Source organism: Eupeodes corollae, chromosome 1, assembly GCF_945859685.1.
Source record: "Eupeodes corollae chromosome 1, idEupCoro1.1, whole genome shotgun sequence".
Classification (NCBI taxonomy): Eukaryota; Metazoa; Arthropoda; class Insecta; order Diptera; family Syrphidae; genus Eupeodes; species Eupeodes corollae.
The window spans coordinates 252628475-252645966 of NC_079147.1; the positions used below are offsets into that span (position 1 = coordinate 252628475).

Here is a 17492-nt window from a genome sequence, read left to right on the forward strand (position 1 = left end):
ACTTGAATGTTATTGAGCACTTGTGGGAGATTTTACAGCGAAAAATCCGAAAACATAATATTAGCTTAAAGAGAAGAATGGCAATCCCGTGGTGGCCCCACAAAATATTGATTTACTTAAAAACTTAAGACTTGAAGACCATTTTTATGTTAGTTTACATATGTTACGTAGACTTTTGTTAATCATTTTTTTGTATTTTTTATACCTAAATAAAATTAAAAAACCTTTTAAACAAAACTGTATCATTACATTTGCTTAAATTGGTTTCCAATTCACCATGATGGGGAAATAGTGGTCGTACGTAGACTTTTGTCGGCCACATTTTACGAAACACAAAAATTATTTAATTCATTTTTCGACTTGTTTAATTATGCACGTTTAAAAAAAAAATCTTTTTTTAGTATTTAGTCCATAATTCTTTACTTTTATTATTTGTAAGCAACGCTTAGGCATACTTTCCACCAAATCATGAAGAACTTATCCTGGAATATGACTCCATTTCAACTCTATTTGTTGCCAAAGCTCATGAATATTCGAGGGGTGATTTTTGTGCTGCCTAAACTGTCATTTCACAACTGACCATACATTTTCAACTGGGATCTCAGTCCTGCTGAAAAGTTATTTCACACTCATTGTAGCCCATTGATGTAGTAAAAGGTGGTAAATTTGTCTTCAAAATATCCAAATAATTTTCTTTTTTCATGATGCCATCGATTTTTACTAAAGATCCGACAGAGTTCCACGAGAAACAGTCCTAGCCCATCAACGATCCTCCTCCAAGTTAAACGGGCTTCTGAGCTTGATGTTGTTGAAGTCCTTCTCCAGGAAGTGACCAATAAAAAAGCTCTACCATCGGTTCCTATTCTATTGACCTTCGTCCCGTTTGCGCTTTTTAGAAATAGATAGCTTGGCCTTAGTATTTTTCACTAAAAGCAGAGGCTTCTTTGGTTTCTCTTTAGCGGTTAATCCAATTCTTTTGAGTGCCCAGCGTGCAGTCCATTTACTAACTGACTTTTCTATGTTTTTAATTGCCCGCTTAGGTGTTTTAGGTCCACAACTTCTCAACTCCCTTTTCATTTTTCTAGCATCCAAGTCAGTAAGTAGGCGTTTCCGTCCTTTTTTTATTGATGGTACATCGATATTTTTACTTTTTCTTAATGTGAAGGACAGAAGTTTTCGAAAATTGTAATAGTTTTGATTTTTGCGCGATGATTGAATTTGTTTTTCGTCTGAAACTTGATCCGTTTTTTTTTCCGCTTATAGAAGTCTTGAAAACTCAGTCACATAACTTTCCTTTTTTCGTCTAGTTGGGAGTTTGCGTTAACCGACTTTTTGTTTAATTTTTTCCACAGAATCTAAAAAATTTGATGCACATCTTAAAAATTCTCGTCCTTAAGCTGCTACTAGTGGGGTTAGGCCGTATTCTAAACGTCGGTTTAAAATTGTCTTTGTACCTATTTACCTGAATCAAAAACAAACTTCTTTTCCTAACATCTTAAGGGAGTAGTTAGCATCAACTCCATATTTGGAGAAACAAAATTAAAAAGTCTGTCTTCAGTTCAAGCGGATTGTGCAAGTTAAAACTTTGCCCTCCAACTCACTTTTAGCCAAAGATTTCCCATCACTTTTATAGCGACACCAATAAAAGATACAAAATATGAAGTAAATATTCGATCAAAACTATTCAAACTTTATTTAAAATAATTTTTAGTTACAAACTTATAACTACTCCAACTTTCCAGCATTCGAAAAACATTCCCATCCTCTTTCATCGAGCATCAAAAACGACCACTGAAAATAAGAAACACCATTATTAAAGGTACTTTCAAGTTCAAGACAAAACCGAATAATTTATCTTAGACTTACATCGTTTTGTACGTTTTTTGTACATAATTCTGTAACCACATTCACGGCAACGAATAGGATCTCTAGGACGCATTTCGTTCTCATGATGGCATTCTAGAAATTTTCAAAACAAAAATGAATTAATCTTGAAAACAAGCGTGTGCTTCATGTTTTCACATTGAACGTAGTTAATTACCTCCACAAATGTAAGTCATGGCTGTTTTTAAAACAGTGTCTTTGGAGCTTGTTTCAGACATTTTAATAATTATTTTATTTTTTAAGTTTTTTCTATGCGGGAAACTTTAATTATTTCAATTCAAACAAACAACCAAAATTTCGAACCGCTTTTAAGAAAACACACTTTTTTAATTTTGTGAAATGACAGCACAGGGACGGCAATGACGGAATACGGATGGGCCGGAAAGTTTGTTCGATTTTATATTTGAGTGATGTAATTAAGGTCGAGATAAAGCAGCATTCACATGAGCGCGACCAACGAACGACGAATGACTTACAAAATGTGAGTTTATATACGTTTGAAGACATATTTCCACACAAATTCTTAACAAAACGATAGAAATATAGTTTCTATTTGATTAATAATGCCTACTTCGATATCATATTTTAATAAATTTAAGAAAACAAATTTATTCGTCGCGAAAAAAATTGAAGTAGATACAAACTGTCAAACTTTATTCGCGTTCCACATTATCCACACTCGCAACGAATAAAATAATCGCGCGTACTTAACCTAAAAAATTCATTCTTGTTTTGGTTTTGGTGATCAAAGTCAAACTTTATTCGCGAAGAATTAAAAACTCTCATGTGAAAGAAATGTCAAAATCGACGAATATTCGTTCATTCGTTGGTCGTGCTCATGTGAATAATGCTTAATGGTGAATGAAATTTTTTTAAGGCTAACCTTGCACTACAGAATTTTTTTGAAAGAGGAAAATTTCGGGAGAATTTATGAAAATTGTGAGTACACATTGAAACAAAACTGCAACTTTTAAAGTTACCATCAATTACTTCAAAGTTCTTTGTAACGCATTGTAAAAAATATTGTATTAATGCTTCAGGCACCAACTAGAGCTTTTATTTAAACCAATCAATGTTTCCTTTTGGTTAGAAATACAAAATATGTACTCGTTGATTATTATTTTTTGACTAAACTGTCAATTCCACTGATTTATGTTTCAAGTATATACAATTTTAATAACATTTTCCTGTCAGAAAATAATTAGCCGAATTTCAGAGAAATTTGTTCAAGGACTAGTTAAAAATTTTAATGATTGGTTTCAATGATGAAAACCAGCTTAGACCTCAACCTTATAGGCTTTTCGCACCAAAACCGCGTTTTCGGCAAAATGTTTTCGAAAACCCGAAAATCGTTAAGACCAAACATTTACACGTTTTCATTTGACATTTAAATTTGTTTAAATCCGGCTGTCAAATTTTGTATTGATAAACAAATTTGTGAATAAAAAGTTTGTGAAAATAAAATTAATTCCAACCAATTCAAATTAGACAAAGGTTATAGCTTGTTATAACAATTCAATTAATAAGTAGCTATGCATGTATATAAATATTTAATGCAGGTACGTACCAGCTCTTTTTGGGAATGTGAAATGTTAGTAAACGATGATGAGTATTTTAAACAACATTTCATACTGCGCCGCAGAGCTTTGGATATATTCTGCAATGAACTTAAGGATCATGAACTTATCAAGTTGATTTTCAGGAAGACAAAGTGAAGGGATTTGATAAAAATCCAAGGAATAAATAATGAAAGGAAACGCTTTTACTTTTAATTACAAAATACTTTTAATTGAATATAAAATAAAGCGAGAAGCGCCAAAAAGAGAATGAAACAATTCAAAATGTAAGAATACTAAAAGGTGTGTTTCGATAAAAAAGATACAAGGTATGTTCAGATAATAGATACAGAACTGAATCTTAAGGTTGATTTGCAGTTCATAATTTCAATACAAAGATCTATACGAGCTAAAAAAGAACGAATGGGAATCTGGCATTGAGTGGTTTAACAAATGTTTCGATACGAACATAAAACGAAAATACACAGTAAAAATGTGCTATAACCTTGAAGTGCAAACATTCTCCTTATGATTTGTCTTTGCCGTCGACAACTTTAAGTCGATCATCCTTTTCTGTGCTGTGACAGAGCTGCATATCAGTGCCGACAAGGCCGTAACACTAGCTCGTCTCGAAGAAGAGTTTCAACTGAAGTTCTGGGGTCGGGTGTAATGGGCTCGCGACATGAACCAATAAGAACTACAAGCTCGCTTGGCTGCTGCTATCCTTTTTGTTCACTTCAACCGGTCAGAAAAATTCACTAAGGCCAAATGTGCCTTCAGAAACGCCATATGTTGTGGCCGTCCGAGCAACTTATAAGCGGGGAAAAGAAGATTCTTAACGATTTAGTGTAGGGCCTTATGGCCAGAGCAGAAAAGGTCAATTCCTAGTTCCAGATTCGTACCAAACTCAATCTCATCCTGAGCTATCACTGAAGCAGTAGTGACGGGCTGCAATTTCTCCATGGTTTCTTCTGATGATCTTCTTGATGTTAGCATCGCTGTCCATCAAGGAGCGATAGCCGACTGGAACAACGATTCCCACATTGTGGAATATTTTGACGCAAATTTTCCTATCCCGCTTCTACCAGAGATTTTCTTTCATACTTATTCTCCCTTTTTCATTCCTCCCAAATCTTGTGATTGAACATAGTGACCGCAGTCTTTCTCCAGGTAGTAAGCAAAAGCATCGAACATATTTTTGGCGATGAGTTCGAAGACGTATCCCTTGGAAACGTCATTACGAACTATGAACAAGTCATTACGAACTATGAACAAGTTTCGGGAGGTTTTATATAAAACTTGTGGTTTACCAAAAATGTATGGGAAAACTTGAGTTTTCGATGTATGTTTTCGTTTGTTTGGGGTGAAAAACATATTACACATCCTAAATAACTTTTTTGTCAGACACTTTATAAACTGGACATAAACGATCGAGCCAATTGGCCCAGAGCCATTTGAATCCGGTGCAAATTTGGTATTTGATGATAATTCCATGTAATAAAAGTTAGCAACTGGCTCACCCCTAGTACCCGTGGCATGTTGGTTAGTGCGTTGGACTGTCATGCGAGGGGTCTTGGGTTCGATCCTTGCCTATGCCACCTAAAGTTTTTCACGGGTACTGCCTCTTGCGAGGAATTGACAAATTCTCCAAGAGTAATTCTTGTCATGAAAAGTGCTTTCTCAAATTTGCCGTTCGGATTGAGTTTTAAACTGTAGGTCCCTTCCATCCCTGACAACAGTGCTCGCACACAGGAATGGTTGAGAGTTGCAAGTCACTAGGCCCTAGTTCTCAAACGGACTGTTGCGCCACCCAATTTATTTATTTAACTGACCCACCCAAAGAAAAGAGACGAAAAGACACATTAGGGACTCGGTTTCTTAAATTTTTGTATGAGGTGGTGCTATAGTTAGATAGTTTTTATATGGTGAGATATGATTGTGTAAACAGAGGGAACTACTTGATTCGTTGATTACCAATACACCACAGAGCAGAACCTTGGCTCTTTACCTCGGACTCGTTGATTTTTGCCTTGCCGAAAATCCAAATGAGTCAACAAAGCCAAACCTTTACCTTAATACTAAACACAAGTGAAGTGAAGTAAGAAATATGATTTTGACATATGAACAAATTGTCCTACAGCGTGAACAATGAATAACTTCTACTTCATGTAAAAATCTCTGTCCCTTTCTCAACAGAGACATTATAACAAGGCCATATGTTATAGACGTCAAAACAAAATAAGTTGCTTGAACTGATGCGTATGAAAGCACCTACAGAATAATATATGATAAGTAGTAACAATCAAATATTATTTTATTGCCGAACCCTAACAAACCTTAAATGTGGACAGTGCCTTAAAAATGAAGTTTGAGTAACAATTGATATGTCAGTTTTTGACGTCTGAAATGTAAATAAAAATAAACATTTTCGAAAACGTTTGATTCTGCTGATATCTTTATTTTTTTTTTTTAAATTTATTTAAGAATAAAAACAACTTTTAAAATAATGTCACGCAACAATAGCATGCATCCGAGGAATGTGTTCATCACAGCACCAGATTACACTGATTTGGCTATAAAATATTCAAACTTTCGTAGAGTTTGTAAGCTTGTAAGTTGATTAGTTGTACCAAGAACTTAACTTCAGAATGTTTATTGAAAATCTGCACTCTTAGGCCCTTAATGGTAAAGTTATCATCGACCTGAAAAGTGAAAAGACTCTTCAAGCCTTGACAGCCACATTGCTTCAACATTATTTTGATTTGAAAGTGGAATTCGCTCCAAATAGCCTGATTCCCACCTTACCTCTACGTTTAAATTATATTCTTTGGATTGAAGATATTCTAGCAGCTCTGGACGTGACCAACATTCATGGAATCGACATTGGTAAGTGCTCTGCTTTACATTTGGGACAATGTGATAACCTAATGTGTTAACCTTGTAGGTTGTGGTTCATCATGCATATACGCCCTCCTGGCAGCAAAAAAGAACAGATGGAAGATGAGTGCTGTCGAAGCAAATGCCACAAACATTCAATTTGCAACTGAAAATGTAAAATCAAATAATTTAGAACAATTGATACAGATTTTCCCTCAAGTCGAAAAAAATGTGATATTAAGTGATTTTCTCACTGCTAAACCAGATGAAGTATTCGACTTCTGTTTGTGTAATCCTCCATTTTTTGACAGCAATGAAAGAAATACTAAACTAGATCGAAACCCTGACAAACGCAAAGAACCAAAAAACTGCCAAACTGGAAAACCAGATGAACTTTACTGCGAAGGAGGGGAAGTGGCTTTTGTAAAAAGAATAGTGGAAGAAAGCCAAAAGTTCTCAAATCAAGTGAGAGTCTTCAGCACAATGTTGGGTCACAAAAGTAGTGTTCCAATAATTTCGGAGTTTTTAAAAAGTTATAATATTTTGAATTTTATTACAACTGAATTTTGTCAAGGCAACACCACCAGATGGGGTGTAGCGTGGTCTTTGGAGGCGAACAATGATCTTTCAAAAGTGAAGAGCTGATAACTTGTTTGTGTTTGAAAAATTAAAAAATAAGATTTTTATTTTTAGCTATAAATGTTGTTCTTGTTATTATTGCATTTTTAAAGTTAGACAATGCCCACTTAGGTCATGATTGTATTGTATAGGTAAGTATAAATAAATTTATTATCAAAGTACAAATTTCAACTGAACACAAAACTTGGAGGGTTCTACTGGGGCAAACATATAATTCATGTTTTGGAAATTTTTCTTAGTTCCAACTTTTAGAAGTAAAGTTATATGAAAACAATTTCTAACTATTTCAGAAAGTTTATTTAAATACAAATTAATTGTTGCTTTTCCAAATAAATTTTCCTCTGTAGCTTACTATTCTAGTAAAAAATGGTTATATTGTGAATATTTTTAACAACCTCTTTCTTTTCCTGACTATATAGTTGACAAATATTATTTTAAAAAATTGACCAATTGTCATGGTTACGAATTGTTGGAATTTTGATAAAATTATAGCTAAATCAATAGCTTTAGGTAATATATGCTTATTGAAATGCAACAACAAATGTTAAAATATATTTCACCGTAACAAAAATAAATAATCCTGATCTATCTAACAATTTAAAAAAATAAAATACAAAGTATTAATTTAAGATATTTTTATAGACAATGTTATACCTAAGTTTTCCCGTCGGGTGCAAATATGTGCAAATTCCGGGCATTAAATACACGTGAACAGGCTACATAAAGTTGACCAGGAGAGAAGCATGGGTTTTCTAAATGCACTCCTGCTACCTGTAATGTGTGTCCTTTTGCCTTGTTTATAGTAAAAGCAAAGCTAAGTTTGACGGGAAACTGAACCCTTTTAAATTGGAATGGAAGGTCAGTGGGAATAATTGGTATCCGAGGTATTATAACACTCACCCATATTTTGAGATTCGTTTTCGATCGAAAGTTATTCGAATTCGAGAAGATTTTATTTTAAGATTCGAACGATTCGAAAGTTTGCTGATTCAATCGAAAGAAAAAAAACTAAGTAAATTTTGACTTTCGAGTGATTCGAACCAAATGTCATTTTTGTGTCGTTCAGATATTTTCTGGTGAATAGCTGAAGAAAGATGTAAGTTTTAACAATTTTTATACTATAATTAAACGAAATTGGTTATATTGACGAGTTTTTTTTTGTTATTTCATAAAGGGCACAGTCACATTAAAATTGGACAAATAGGGAACAAAAAGAAATCCTGATAAGGTTGATGGAGGAGAATCCGGAGGTAGTGAAGGGTTTTTTCTGTAAACCGTATAGATGTTGACCGGTTTTGGAGAGATGCTGCCGTGAAGCTCAATAGCCATGGGCCTCCATCTCCAACGTTTTTTGTGAAGGTAGCACACGTAACAAATGTAGGGTAGTTAATGAAACAAATCAAAAGTGTAGTTTATTCAATTAACTACACGTAGTTTACCGAGTAGATTACCTGACGTAATCTACTCTGTCATCTCTACTTATAATGGTCGCATTCGAAAAGCTAGTGGCTACGTAGTCGAAATTCAACTAGATTTGTGAATGCAAAACTTCACTACAAAGCTAGTCAATCCTGAGCTGTCATATTAATGACAGATGCAAAAGTAAACAAACGCAAAATCGGAAACATTTGAGAAAGTTTTAAGAATTTTAAACAAATAACAACAATATTTTTAAATTAAATAAAAACAAATACAAAAAATTAGATAAAATGAGCGATTCGGAAGAAGATGAAGTCATAGGTATGTAAAATAGTTTAATTGTGGTCAATTTAAGACACTTCATATATTTGCCAAATAGCTAGAGCTGTGATTGTCGTAAACGATCTCCTCGCAGTGGGTTCCTTATCTGACCAACTTCAAGAAAACATTAAAGAAGATCGCGTAAGGAATACGAACTATTATGAAGTAGTAATTCCAGATTACAGTTTAGAAGAATTCCGGTGCCATTTTCGAATGAGTCGAAGTTGTTTTTCGGTAATTTTTTTTTGTTTATATAAGTATGTTATTAATTAGTTCTTTAAAGGATCTTATGACAAAGATTGGAAATCTCAAGTGTGTTCATCAGTTGGAAAAAAAACTTTTGTATACTATTTGGACTTTAAGCAAACAAGAGAGTTTTTTGTCATCTGGCGATCGTTTCAATTTAGCACCAAGTTCAGCACACAATTCATTTTGTGAGATTCTGGATTTGTTGTGTTCCCTTTTGGCTCAATACATTAAGTGGCCATCAATAAGCCAATATAATGATATATCCCGGGTATGTGTACATAAAATTTTTGACAAATTCAGTTCATCATTTTGAAATAACACATACATAAATATTCTAATGAAGGTATTTCGAGAAAAATCAGGAGGTTATATTCCCGGGATCGTTGGTGCGATAGATGGGTGTCACATTCAAATAAAACAGCCGGTCAAGAACCCTATAGACTACTGCGCCTGATTTTTGGGTTTCTTAGCTCATGTTTATGCCTGCTACATTCTTCTAAAAACAGAAGAACGGTGCGGTGCTCCCAAGAAGATTCTAAAAAATTAAATCTTTATGAATAGGGTATTCTTTTTTTTAAATAAGAGACAATTTAATTTTACCTTTCTCTATATTGCCTGTGTTTTCTTGTGCATAATCAAGATTTGTTGGAGTAGACACTGAATCTGTAATAATATTGTTAGATATATTTTTTAGCTTACTACATTGAAATAATTTAAGATTTTTCAAAATAACTCAAATTTACCTTCCTCCGTATGTTCTGCATTTTGTGCACTCAAATTTTGTTCCATGAATGCTGCGGCATACACTGGATCTGAAACAAAATTGTTAAGTGAATTGTTTTGTTTATTGCACTTAAAAAACATTACCTGTTAAGATTTTATTGCAAATTTCTTCATCTGCCTCTATTTCGTAATTTATTTCTAAATACTGCACAATAAGTTTCATTTTGAAATGTTTGTATCTTTTTTAAATTTTTTCAACAGCTGATTGTGAAACGTCAAAATCAGTGCCAACTAACTTTTTACAAGGAAAGACGGTCATTGCTTTTATATTCGATTTGTCTGCAATCTTTGAAAGGTACCATTTTAAGACCCAGACTAGCTTTATTAAAATTCAAAAATTCTTCTTTCTTAAGCTGTGCAATCTTAAGCTTAATTTTGCTGTAGTTAATTCCGTTCAGAAACCTTATCAAAGAAACGGGGCTGTAAACTTCCAAGTCCTTTAAGTATTTTTCGATTCCACTGTGCACAGCAGCCACTTTTTGCACTTGCGATTGACCTGGTTTAGAATACTTGTGTTTAATTTTCTCAATACTGGAATTACATTGATGTTCAAATGGTAGACATGTGCATTCAAGAGGACACAATCGTCCACAGGTTTTTCTCAAAACCCAAAACTACAAAGACGAAAGTGGAAACATCATAGTGGAACCGCAGTCAATGCTGAGGATATAGAAGGACCACTTCTGCAGACTGTATAACGGCGACGACGAACCGAATTCCGCTATCAGGCAGGATGTTCCATTTAACATAGGCGACAAAAGCCAACAATCCCGTCCTCCCGACTTAGACGAAGTAAAGATTTCCATATCTAAGCTCAAGTCTAATAAAGCCGTTGGAGCGGATGGCTTGAATGCCAAGCTCTATAAAGCAGCTGGAGATAAGTTGGTTAGGAGCATACACCAACTTATCTGTAAGATATGGTTGAAAGAAAGCATGCCCGATGAATAGAACCTCAGTATTGTTTATCCGATCCTGAAAAAAGGAGACCCTCTAAACTGCATCAACTATAGAGGAATCAGTCTACTTAACATCGCCTATTAAATCTTCTCTGCCGTAATATGTGAACGTCTAAAGCCCATCGTCAACAAAATGATATGTCCTTATCAGTGTGATTTTAGACCAGGAACCACAGTTCATCAAATATTCACATTACGGCAGATCCTGGAAAAAACAAAAGAACTCGTCCGTTTGTGCAGGATGACCATGGAGAATTCACGCTTTCGATGTCATGTGATTTTTTAACATCGTGCTTGAAAGAATAGTGCAGAGTTCACACGTCAACTCAACACTAGAGGCACTATCTTTCAAAAGTCTGTCCAATTACTAGATGCTGATGACATGACATAACTCAGCGTGATGTCAAGGGGGGGTTTTGTGATTATTGAGGCAGAGGCGGCAAAAATGGATTTAACGGTAAATGAGGGCAAAATAAAGTTCATGGCTGTCGTCAAAAAAGGACATACAACACCGACGTCTTGATCAAAACGTCACCATCGACAGACATAACTTATAGATAGTCAAGGACTTCGTCTACCTAGGCTCCGCTGTAAACGCAGAAAACAACACCAGCGCTGAGTTCAAACGCAGAATAATTCTTGCTAACCGCTGTTTCTTTGGACTAAGAAAGCAATTGAGTGGTAAATTCTTCTCTCGAGGGACCAAAGTGTTGCTATACGGTGCAGAAGCATGGACCATGACAAAAGCGGATGAAAGCACCTTGGGTCGCTTCGAGAGCAAAGTTCTTCGTGTGATCTACGGTCCCGTATGCATCGAAGGGGAGTGGAGCAGAAGATGCAACGACGAGCTGTACGGGCTGTACAGCGACGTAGACTTAGCCAGAAGGGTAAAAGTTCAACGACTAAGATGGCAGTTAGCTGTTCAGTAAAATGAAATTTCATAATTAAAAATTATTAAAATGAATTAATAATTTAAATAAAACTTTAAATGCATTGTTTCTTTTTGAAAAAAAAAATATTTGAATACAGGATTTATCTTATTACATCAATCTTTTGCTAGAAATAAATCTGTAATATATTAAAAAACTACAATCAAAAATGTTATTGATAGCTACAACCAGCCCCATAGCTATAAACGATCTGTCAAAAAAGTTCCAACGTTTGTTTTAAATGATATAATTGGCGTCTTAAAAGTAATTCTTTTAAAAATTTTGGTACGCGTTTTTGTGTCGTAGTCATTACCCGTGTTTTGTTGGGATCTATCCATAGTAAAGTAGGATCTTACACGAATAACAAAAACAATATCCATAGTGAGAATAACACCGATAAAAGTTAAGTTTTTGACATTTATACGAGCCTCGAATGGATGTTATGTGATTTCGTTCTCAAATGTTGGTACGATTGATATTGCATTTGTATCTCGATGGCTCTGTTCGTTGAGTAGTTCTGCATTTCGAATCATGTGTGTTTTCCAAAAAAAACGAATCTATTACTGTTGATATTATTTAGTTTTGTTAGTGAAAATGGACTAACTAGGCTTATTTTGCAAGAAAAAACAATAGAAAAGATATTTATGTTTTTCTATGTTTCCAAAAAAGGTTTATCTCAGTTTAGAATAGATAAATCTAGACTCGATTCAGGTATATAAGGAATTAACGCGAGCTTCAAGCTCGCTTCAACACCACATGTTAATGTAGTAGTCTACAAACAAACCCCCTTTTTGACAGATCTTCTTTCAGTTGTACCAATTTTTAAATACACAAATCTGGCCACTGCGGATCGTTTTGTTGGGAATTTCTCACTTTACTATATATGAAATGCGAACAAAACGCACGTATTATTCTATTTTATCTACAATTTCTACATTTTTGATTCGATTCCTCGATCTCCTCTTGTAACCTGAGTATGAGTGATCCTATTTCGATCCGATCCAGGTATATACGGCGCTAAATGCTGATTCAATTCCGATTCAATTCTCCTGGGTAAACTGGGTAGTTATGTTTGTATTCTTGAATCGAAGAATTGTTTAATCGAGTTTACAGCCAGATTGTAAATTCAAATCCATTTAAATTTGATCTTTCCATTCAGTGCCGCCATATACCTGGATCGAAATCTCGATTCGTATTCGATTCCTGAATCAACTCTAGTAAACGGGGTAAATGAGTTTGGGAACGATGTAATAACGTCACATGAGCTTTGTTCAATCTCGTGCTGGATGAACTATCCCGAATAGCAATTAATAAATCCTTTGAAATTTGGTGGCAAAAAACTTTTCCATCATCTTAATCTGCTTCAAATATAATTTAATTTAATATCTTTTTTTCTACAAAAAATATTAACATTTTAAATAAATTTTTAATTTTCTAATATGACAAAGAACGCTTTTACGTTATATTTTAATAAAATTAAGCAGTAAATACAAAAATTACCTTTATAAAGTTCAGCTTTTAATTGAATCAACAAATATGATCAGCTGATATTTTGACATAAAAAGACTTGACTTGAATGTTAAGCACAATTTTCTTGAGTAACTTTTTAATAAAGCTGTATTAGGGGCCAGTTATAGCTATCGTTAAAATCGACCCGGAAACATTTTTGAATCGATATTTGACGGTAATTCCCTTTGATTATAAATGAAAATTATATACTTTTCAATCGGAAATAACCCAAAGAATTTTTTTGAGAAAAAAAGTTAAATTATTTTTCTATAAAAATTTATTTTTTTATTTTCCAATCGGAAATTCATTTTCCTAAACAGCTGATACTTTTATGTTTAAAAGTAAAACAAATCGTTCCACTGATTTGTGGTCCAATTTCACACAATTCCAATGATATATTTCTATCAATAAAATTTGTTTCTTTGGATTTCAATCAGGAAATTTTTTTCAATGACAGAAATTTTTAAGGATAGCTATAAGCGACCTGTCAATAAAGTTCCAATGTTTGTTTTTAATGATGAAAACCAATGATAGCTATAATTGGCGCCTTAATTGGCTGCTGGCCAACCAGGTACTAAAACATGCCTTACGTTCAACTACCTTATGTCATGTCGTCAAAGCCTGCTCTTTGGATAGGTCAAGTCAAATCAAGTCTACTAATGTCAAAATGACAGCAGTTCATGTTTTGTTTTAATTCAACCGAAAGCTTAACTTTATTACATTTTGTTTTATTTATTTTCTGCATAATTCCATTTAATGTTTTGTGAAGAAGGGTTCTATGAAAAATTGAAAAAGAAATTAGAAATATTTCTTAACAATACGAAAAACAAATCTGGATGGATTTGTAGCTTGCCTGAGGAGTGGTTTGTAGACTTTTATGTATTTAGTAGTTTTTGTTCAATGAACTAGAGGTAGAGGTTAGTGAAGTGAAGTTCCGCGTTTAAAATGTATGACACTTAAAGTAGCTAACTTCTTGACTTTGTCGAAATACAAAGGAATACAATTGACTGCAAATAAATAAAGTACTTAATGTTGTCTGCTAATTATCAAGTAACATATTGACATAAGTAAACTTGTCTTGATAGTAAGGAAGATTTTTCTTGACTAACTTTCCAGTCAACTTTCCCTAATATGAAGTCAATTTTTTTTTAAGCTGGCCAATAAGATACTACAATCTTGCCTAATGTCGTTTGAACATTTCCAATAATCAAAAATTGTAAGCAATAGTTATAAAAAGAACAGGGTTTTGGTCGCCTGTACTTACCTTGAGAATTTTTGTTGTTCGCTATTTTTTTCAATTTTTTTTAAAGTAAAGAAAACACAGAAAACAATTTGGTTTTTATTTGGTTTTATTTCTTACTATCTTTAACATAAGTACCATTTCCGACATAAAATTTGCCATTTACATAACAAAATCGTCTAAGGTTCACATTGCTACTATTTTTCCATTTTTTGGTTTGTCAAGTTTTGGGTTTTTATTTTAAATTTTTTGTTTTATGTGATCTTTTTGTTTTTTGTGTTTAACTTTGTTTTTGAATCTGAATTATTCTGCTGACTTTTGGTTTTAGTTTTTTCTATTTTATTTTCTTCTCTCTATTTTTATTCATTTAAGTTTTTTAACAGCATTTCCTTCATGTTTTAAATTAATTTTGTTTGTTTTAAATAAAATAATTTAACAATTTTTAGGTATCTCTGTCTGTTCTTTAATTAATAAGTGTTTTCTTTTCAATTTCCTGTATGTGTTTTTGTTGTTTAAGTGTAAAGTGTAGATTAAAAGCTTTTCATTTTTTGTTTTAAATTTAATTTTTACTTAATGCATGAGTGTTTATAGTTTTAAGTTTTATTTATGTTTTATATAATAATATATTTTGTATTTATTTGCGTTCTTTAATCGGTGATTGATACTTACTAACCATTTTAAAATATATAATATAATTATGTAGATTTTTGTTTGTTGTTGTTGTTTAATTAGTAAAAATTAAAAACTAGAATCATAATAATAATTAATAATAACAATATTATTTGGCAAAAATGTTTTGTTTTATTTTGGTATGCATACCTTTTTTCGATATAACCTTTTATTGCCTTAGGTAGATAAAGTTTTAAATACTTTAAATTGTTGGTTTTCATTTAGAGCAAGTGCAAAACTGTAAATTTTATAATATTTTTTGAATGTCATATTTTTTTGTTTTCTAATAAATTTTGGTTTTATTTTTTTAAAAGGCGTGTGATTTTTTTGACAGGTGTTAAAAACAGGTAAAAATGTTTCATAAGTTTTAATATTTTGTTTTCACAATACGCATACATTGGTTTATGACAATCTTAAGGTTTGTTGTGGGAGAGGCTTTATTTTAAGTTTTTTAGCAAAATTTTTCAAATATTGACAATTGACATGAAATGGCATTTTCAAAGGAATAAAATTGGTGTTTTATTATTGTTTGTTGCCCTTTTAATGTTTCAAATCTTTACGACGACGATGGCGGCGGTGTTGGCGGTGGCTGCGCTTCACTCATACAACATTGTTTTTATTTAAATAATGTTTTTTAATAATTTTGTTTGTTTAAATAGGAGAATGTTTTTGTATTTTTGAAGCAGCCATTAAAGTGCTCGCATTTCAAATGTCAAAAATTCCCTATTTTTATGTTGTTGTTTTTTGAGAAAATACTCGTATGTGTTTTTGTTTGTGCTTTTTTGATTGTTGTAATATATTTATATTTTTATTTTTGGTTAAAATTAGAAACAAGTTTAAAAGACAGAAAACAAAAGTGAAGGATTCAAATAGATATACTTTGGTATACTATAAAATATTTTTTTTTAAATTTTGTTTGTTATATTTTAAGCTCAATTGCTGGTTGGTATAGATCTTGGTTTGTAGTTCTTTTGTTTTGTTTTAATATTTTATAGGATTATATTTAATTTTTTTTTTTATTTTATACTAAATATTTTTGTTTTTTTTGTTTGTTTGCAAAATATTTGCTTTGCTCTTGCTACAAAAGCCAAAAATGTGATTTTTTCTTACAATTTATATAATGTTTTATTTTTTTTTCATAATGTATAATGGTTTTACATTTTGTTGTTAGATTTGTTTTTGTTTTTATTTATTTAAAAATTTTACCACACATATTTTTATATAATGTGGGTATTTTTTTTAATTTTAGGATTTTTGTTGTTGTTATAATTAAGAATTTTAGGCAGAGAATGGACTTGTCTTCAATATTATTTTGTTTTTATTTAAATTTTTCAATAAAATATTTTCTTACTTTATATACTTTTTTTTTAAAATTTTGTTTTAATGAATTTGAATGTTTTATTATTTTTTTTTTTAATTTAAATTCTGATTTTTATTTGACAAAGTTTGTTGACAAAAAAACATATTTTGTTGTTGTTTTTGTTGTTAAATTAAGCTGGTATATCTTTGCGACTTTTGTGTCCTCGGAATGAGGCTTGAATTTTTGTAGCTGCTTTATTAAGCTCTGGATCTGATAAATCAATATCCAATTCTTCAGCGACTTTCTTAGTTATCTCTTGGATGTCAATATCCTCGGGCTCCTTGGTGCCAACTAATTTACGTGATAAATGTCCACGGAATGTTGCTTGAATTTTCAAAGCTGCATTGCAAAGGTCTGGAATTAAAAGATAAAAACAGCATTTATTAGTTTTTATAAAGAATTCATTTTTAAAATTTCTTGAATAAATTTTATTAGAAGATAATTATTGTGTTATGGGGTTTTCCATAGGTGAACTCAGATTTACGTCAAAAAATTATTTTTTTTCGTGGGGCATTGTCAAATTTTAAATTACACTTTTTCTTAATAATTGTATAAGAATAAGTGAAAAGAAGGCTAAATCTTCCGAAAAATCGAGATCAGCAGATTTGATCTTATATAAAAGTAAATCAATTTATTTTGTCCCATGGAATGCAAAAACAAGTAAAATTTATGTTTTTGACATATCTAGATCAAAAATAAATTCATTTATATATCATCCATGGAAAAACCTATTTCATTCTATCTAAAAGTCAGTCATAAAGGCTTTTAAAACAAGTTGTTTATTTTATCGCTATTGGGGCGGCTGTCAATTTGTGACATTTGATAAGTCATTTTGCAATGTCAGTTTGTGTCTTTGCTGATTGTGTGCTTAAAATTCATCAAAATTGTCCGAGTTTTTTTTCGAAAAATCATCTTCTGTGAATCGATCCATTTTACCTGGGATTACGTTTATAAACAGAAATGTCACATTTAGTGCCCAGGAAATTTAAGAATGACTGTTAATAAAAGTTCTCTTTACTCAAAGTGTCACTGTTTGGTGAAGTGTTTGGACTTGGCAGTGTGATTGGTCCTTTTAAGGTGAAGCGATAGCGGCATTTTGCT

At 32.3% G+C, this 17492-nt stretch overlaps 4 protein-coding genes across 4 annotated transcripts in view; 1 reads left to right on the forward strand and 3 right to left on the reverse strand.

Annotated features, from left to right (window-relative positions):
• Positions 1-1669: 1669 nt before the first annotated feature.
• Positions 1670-2224, reverse strand: LOC129941175 (DNA-directed RNA polymerases I, II, and III subunit RPABC4). Its single transcript, XM_056049742.1, has 3 exons — positions 2042-2224; positions 1867-1959; positions 1670-1791 (listed from the first exon to the last, which is right to left on the reverse strand). Exons 1-3 carry the CDS (start codon positions 2100-2102, stop codon positions 1769-1771), a joined length of 177 nt encoding a protein of 58 aa, XP_055905717.1. The 5' UTR covers positions 2103-2224; the 3' UTR covers positions 1670-1768.
• Positions 2225-5882: 3658 nt separating this feature from the next.
• On the forward strand, positions 5883-6969 carry LOC129940341 (U6 small nuclear RNA (adenine-(43)-N(6))-methyltransferase). The gene is made up of 3 exons (XM_056048647.1): positions 5883-6051; positions 6116-6326; positions 6385-6969. Exons 1-3 carry the CDS (start codon positions 5947-5949, stop codon positions 6960-6962), a joined length of 894 nt encoding a protein of 297 aa, XP_055904622.1. The 5' UTR covers positions 5883-5946; the 3' UTR covers positions 6963-6969.
• Positions 6970-9379: 2410 nt separating this feature from the next.
• LOC129949813 (uncharacterized) lies at positions 9380-9954 on the reverse strand. The gene is made up of 4 exons (XM_056061473.1): positions 9813-9954; positions 9689-9757; positions 9546-9608; positions 9380-9480 (listed from the first exon to the last, which is right to left on the reverse strand). Exons 1-4 carry the CDS (start codon positions 9889-9891, stop codon positions 9380-9382), a joined length of 312 nt encoding a protein of 103 aa, XP_055917448.1. The 5' UTR covers positions 9892-9954.
• Positions 9955-14453: 4499 nt separating this feature from the next.
• The window catches only part of LOC129941933 (mitotic apparatus protein p62), a 243861-nt gene continuing 240822 nt past the window's right edge, over positions 14454-17492 (reverse strand). The window contains exon 3 of the mRNA XM_056050713.1: positions 14454-16745. Within this exon, the coding sequence (XP_055906688.1) occupies positions 16522-16745 (224 nt within the window). The 3' untranslated portion in view covers positions 14454-16521. The remainder of the gene's footprint in view (positions 16746-17492) is intronic.

Bases quoted from the DNA above. Each gene is read 5' to 3' on its own strand.
- LOC129941175 (XM_056049742.1), bottom strand. From the start codon at position 2,102: ATGTCTGAAACAAGCTCCAAAGACACTGTTTTAAAAACAGCCATGACT. The intron at 1,960-2,041 runs GTAATTAACTAC...GAAAATTTCTAG, and splicing joins CATGACTTACATTTGTGGAG to AATGCCATCATGAGAACGAA. The intron at 1,792-1,866 runs GTAAGTCTAAGA...TCTTATTTTCAG, and splicing joins CAAAAAACGTACAAAACGAT to TGGTCGTTTTTGATGCTCGA.
- LOC129940341 (XM_056048647.1), top strand. From the start codon at position 5,947: ATGTCACGCAACAATAGCATGCATCCGAGGAATGTGTTCATCACAGCA. The intron at 6,052-6,115 runs GTAAGTTGATTA...CTGCACTCTTAG, and splicing joins TTCGTAGAGTTTGTAAGCTT to GCCCTTAATGGTAAAGTTAT. The intron at 6,327-6,384 runs GTAAGTGCTCTG...TTAACCTTGTAG, and splicing joins CATTCATGGAATCGACATTG to GTTGTGGTTCATCATGCATA.
- LOC129949813 (XM_056061473.1), bottom strand. From the start codon at position 9,891: ATGAAACTTATTGTGCAGTATTTAGAAATAAATTACGAAATAGAGGCA. The intron at 9,609-9,688 runs GTAAATTTGAGT...ATATTATTACAG, and splicing joins TGCAGAACATACGGAGGAAG to ATTCAGTGTCTACTCCAACA. The intron at 9,481-9,545 runs GTAAAATTAAAT...TTAATTTTTTAG, and splicing joins CACAGGCAATATAGAGAAAG to AATCTTCTTGGGAGCACCGC.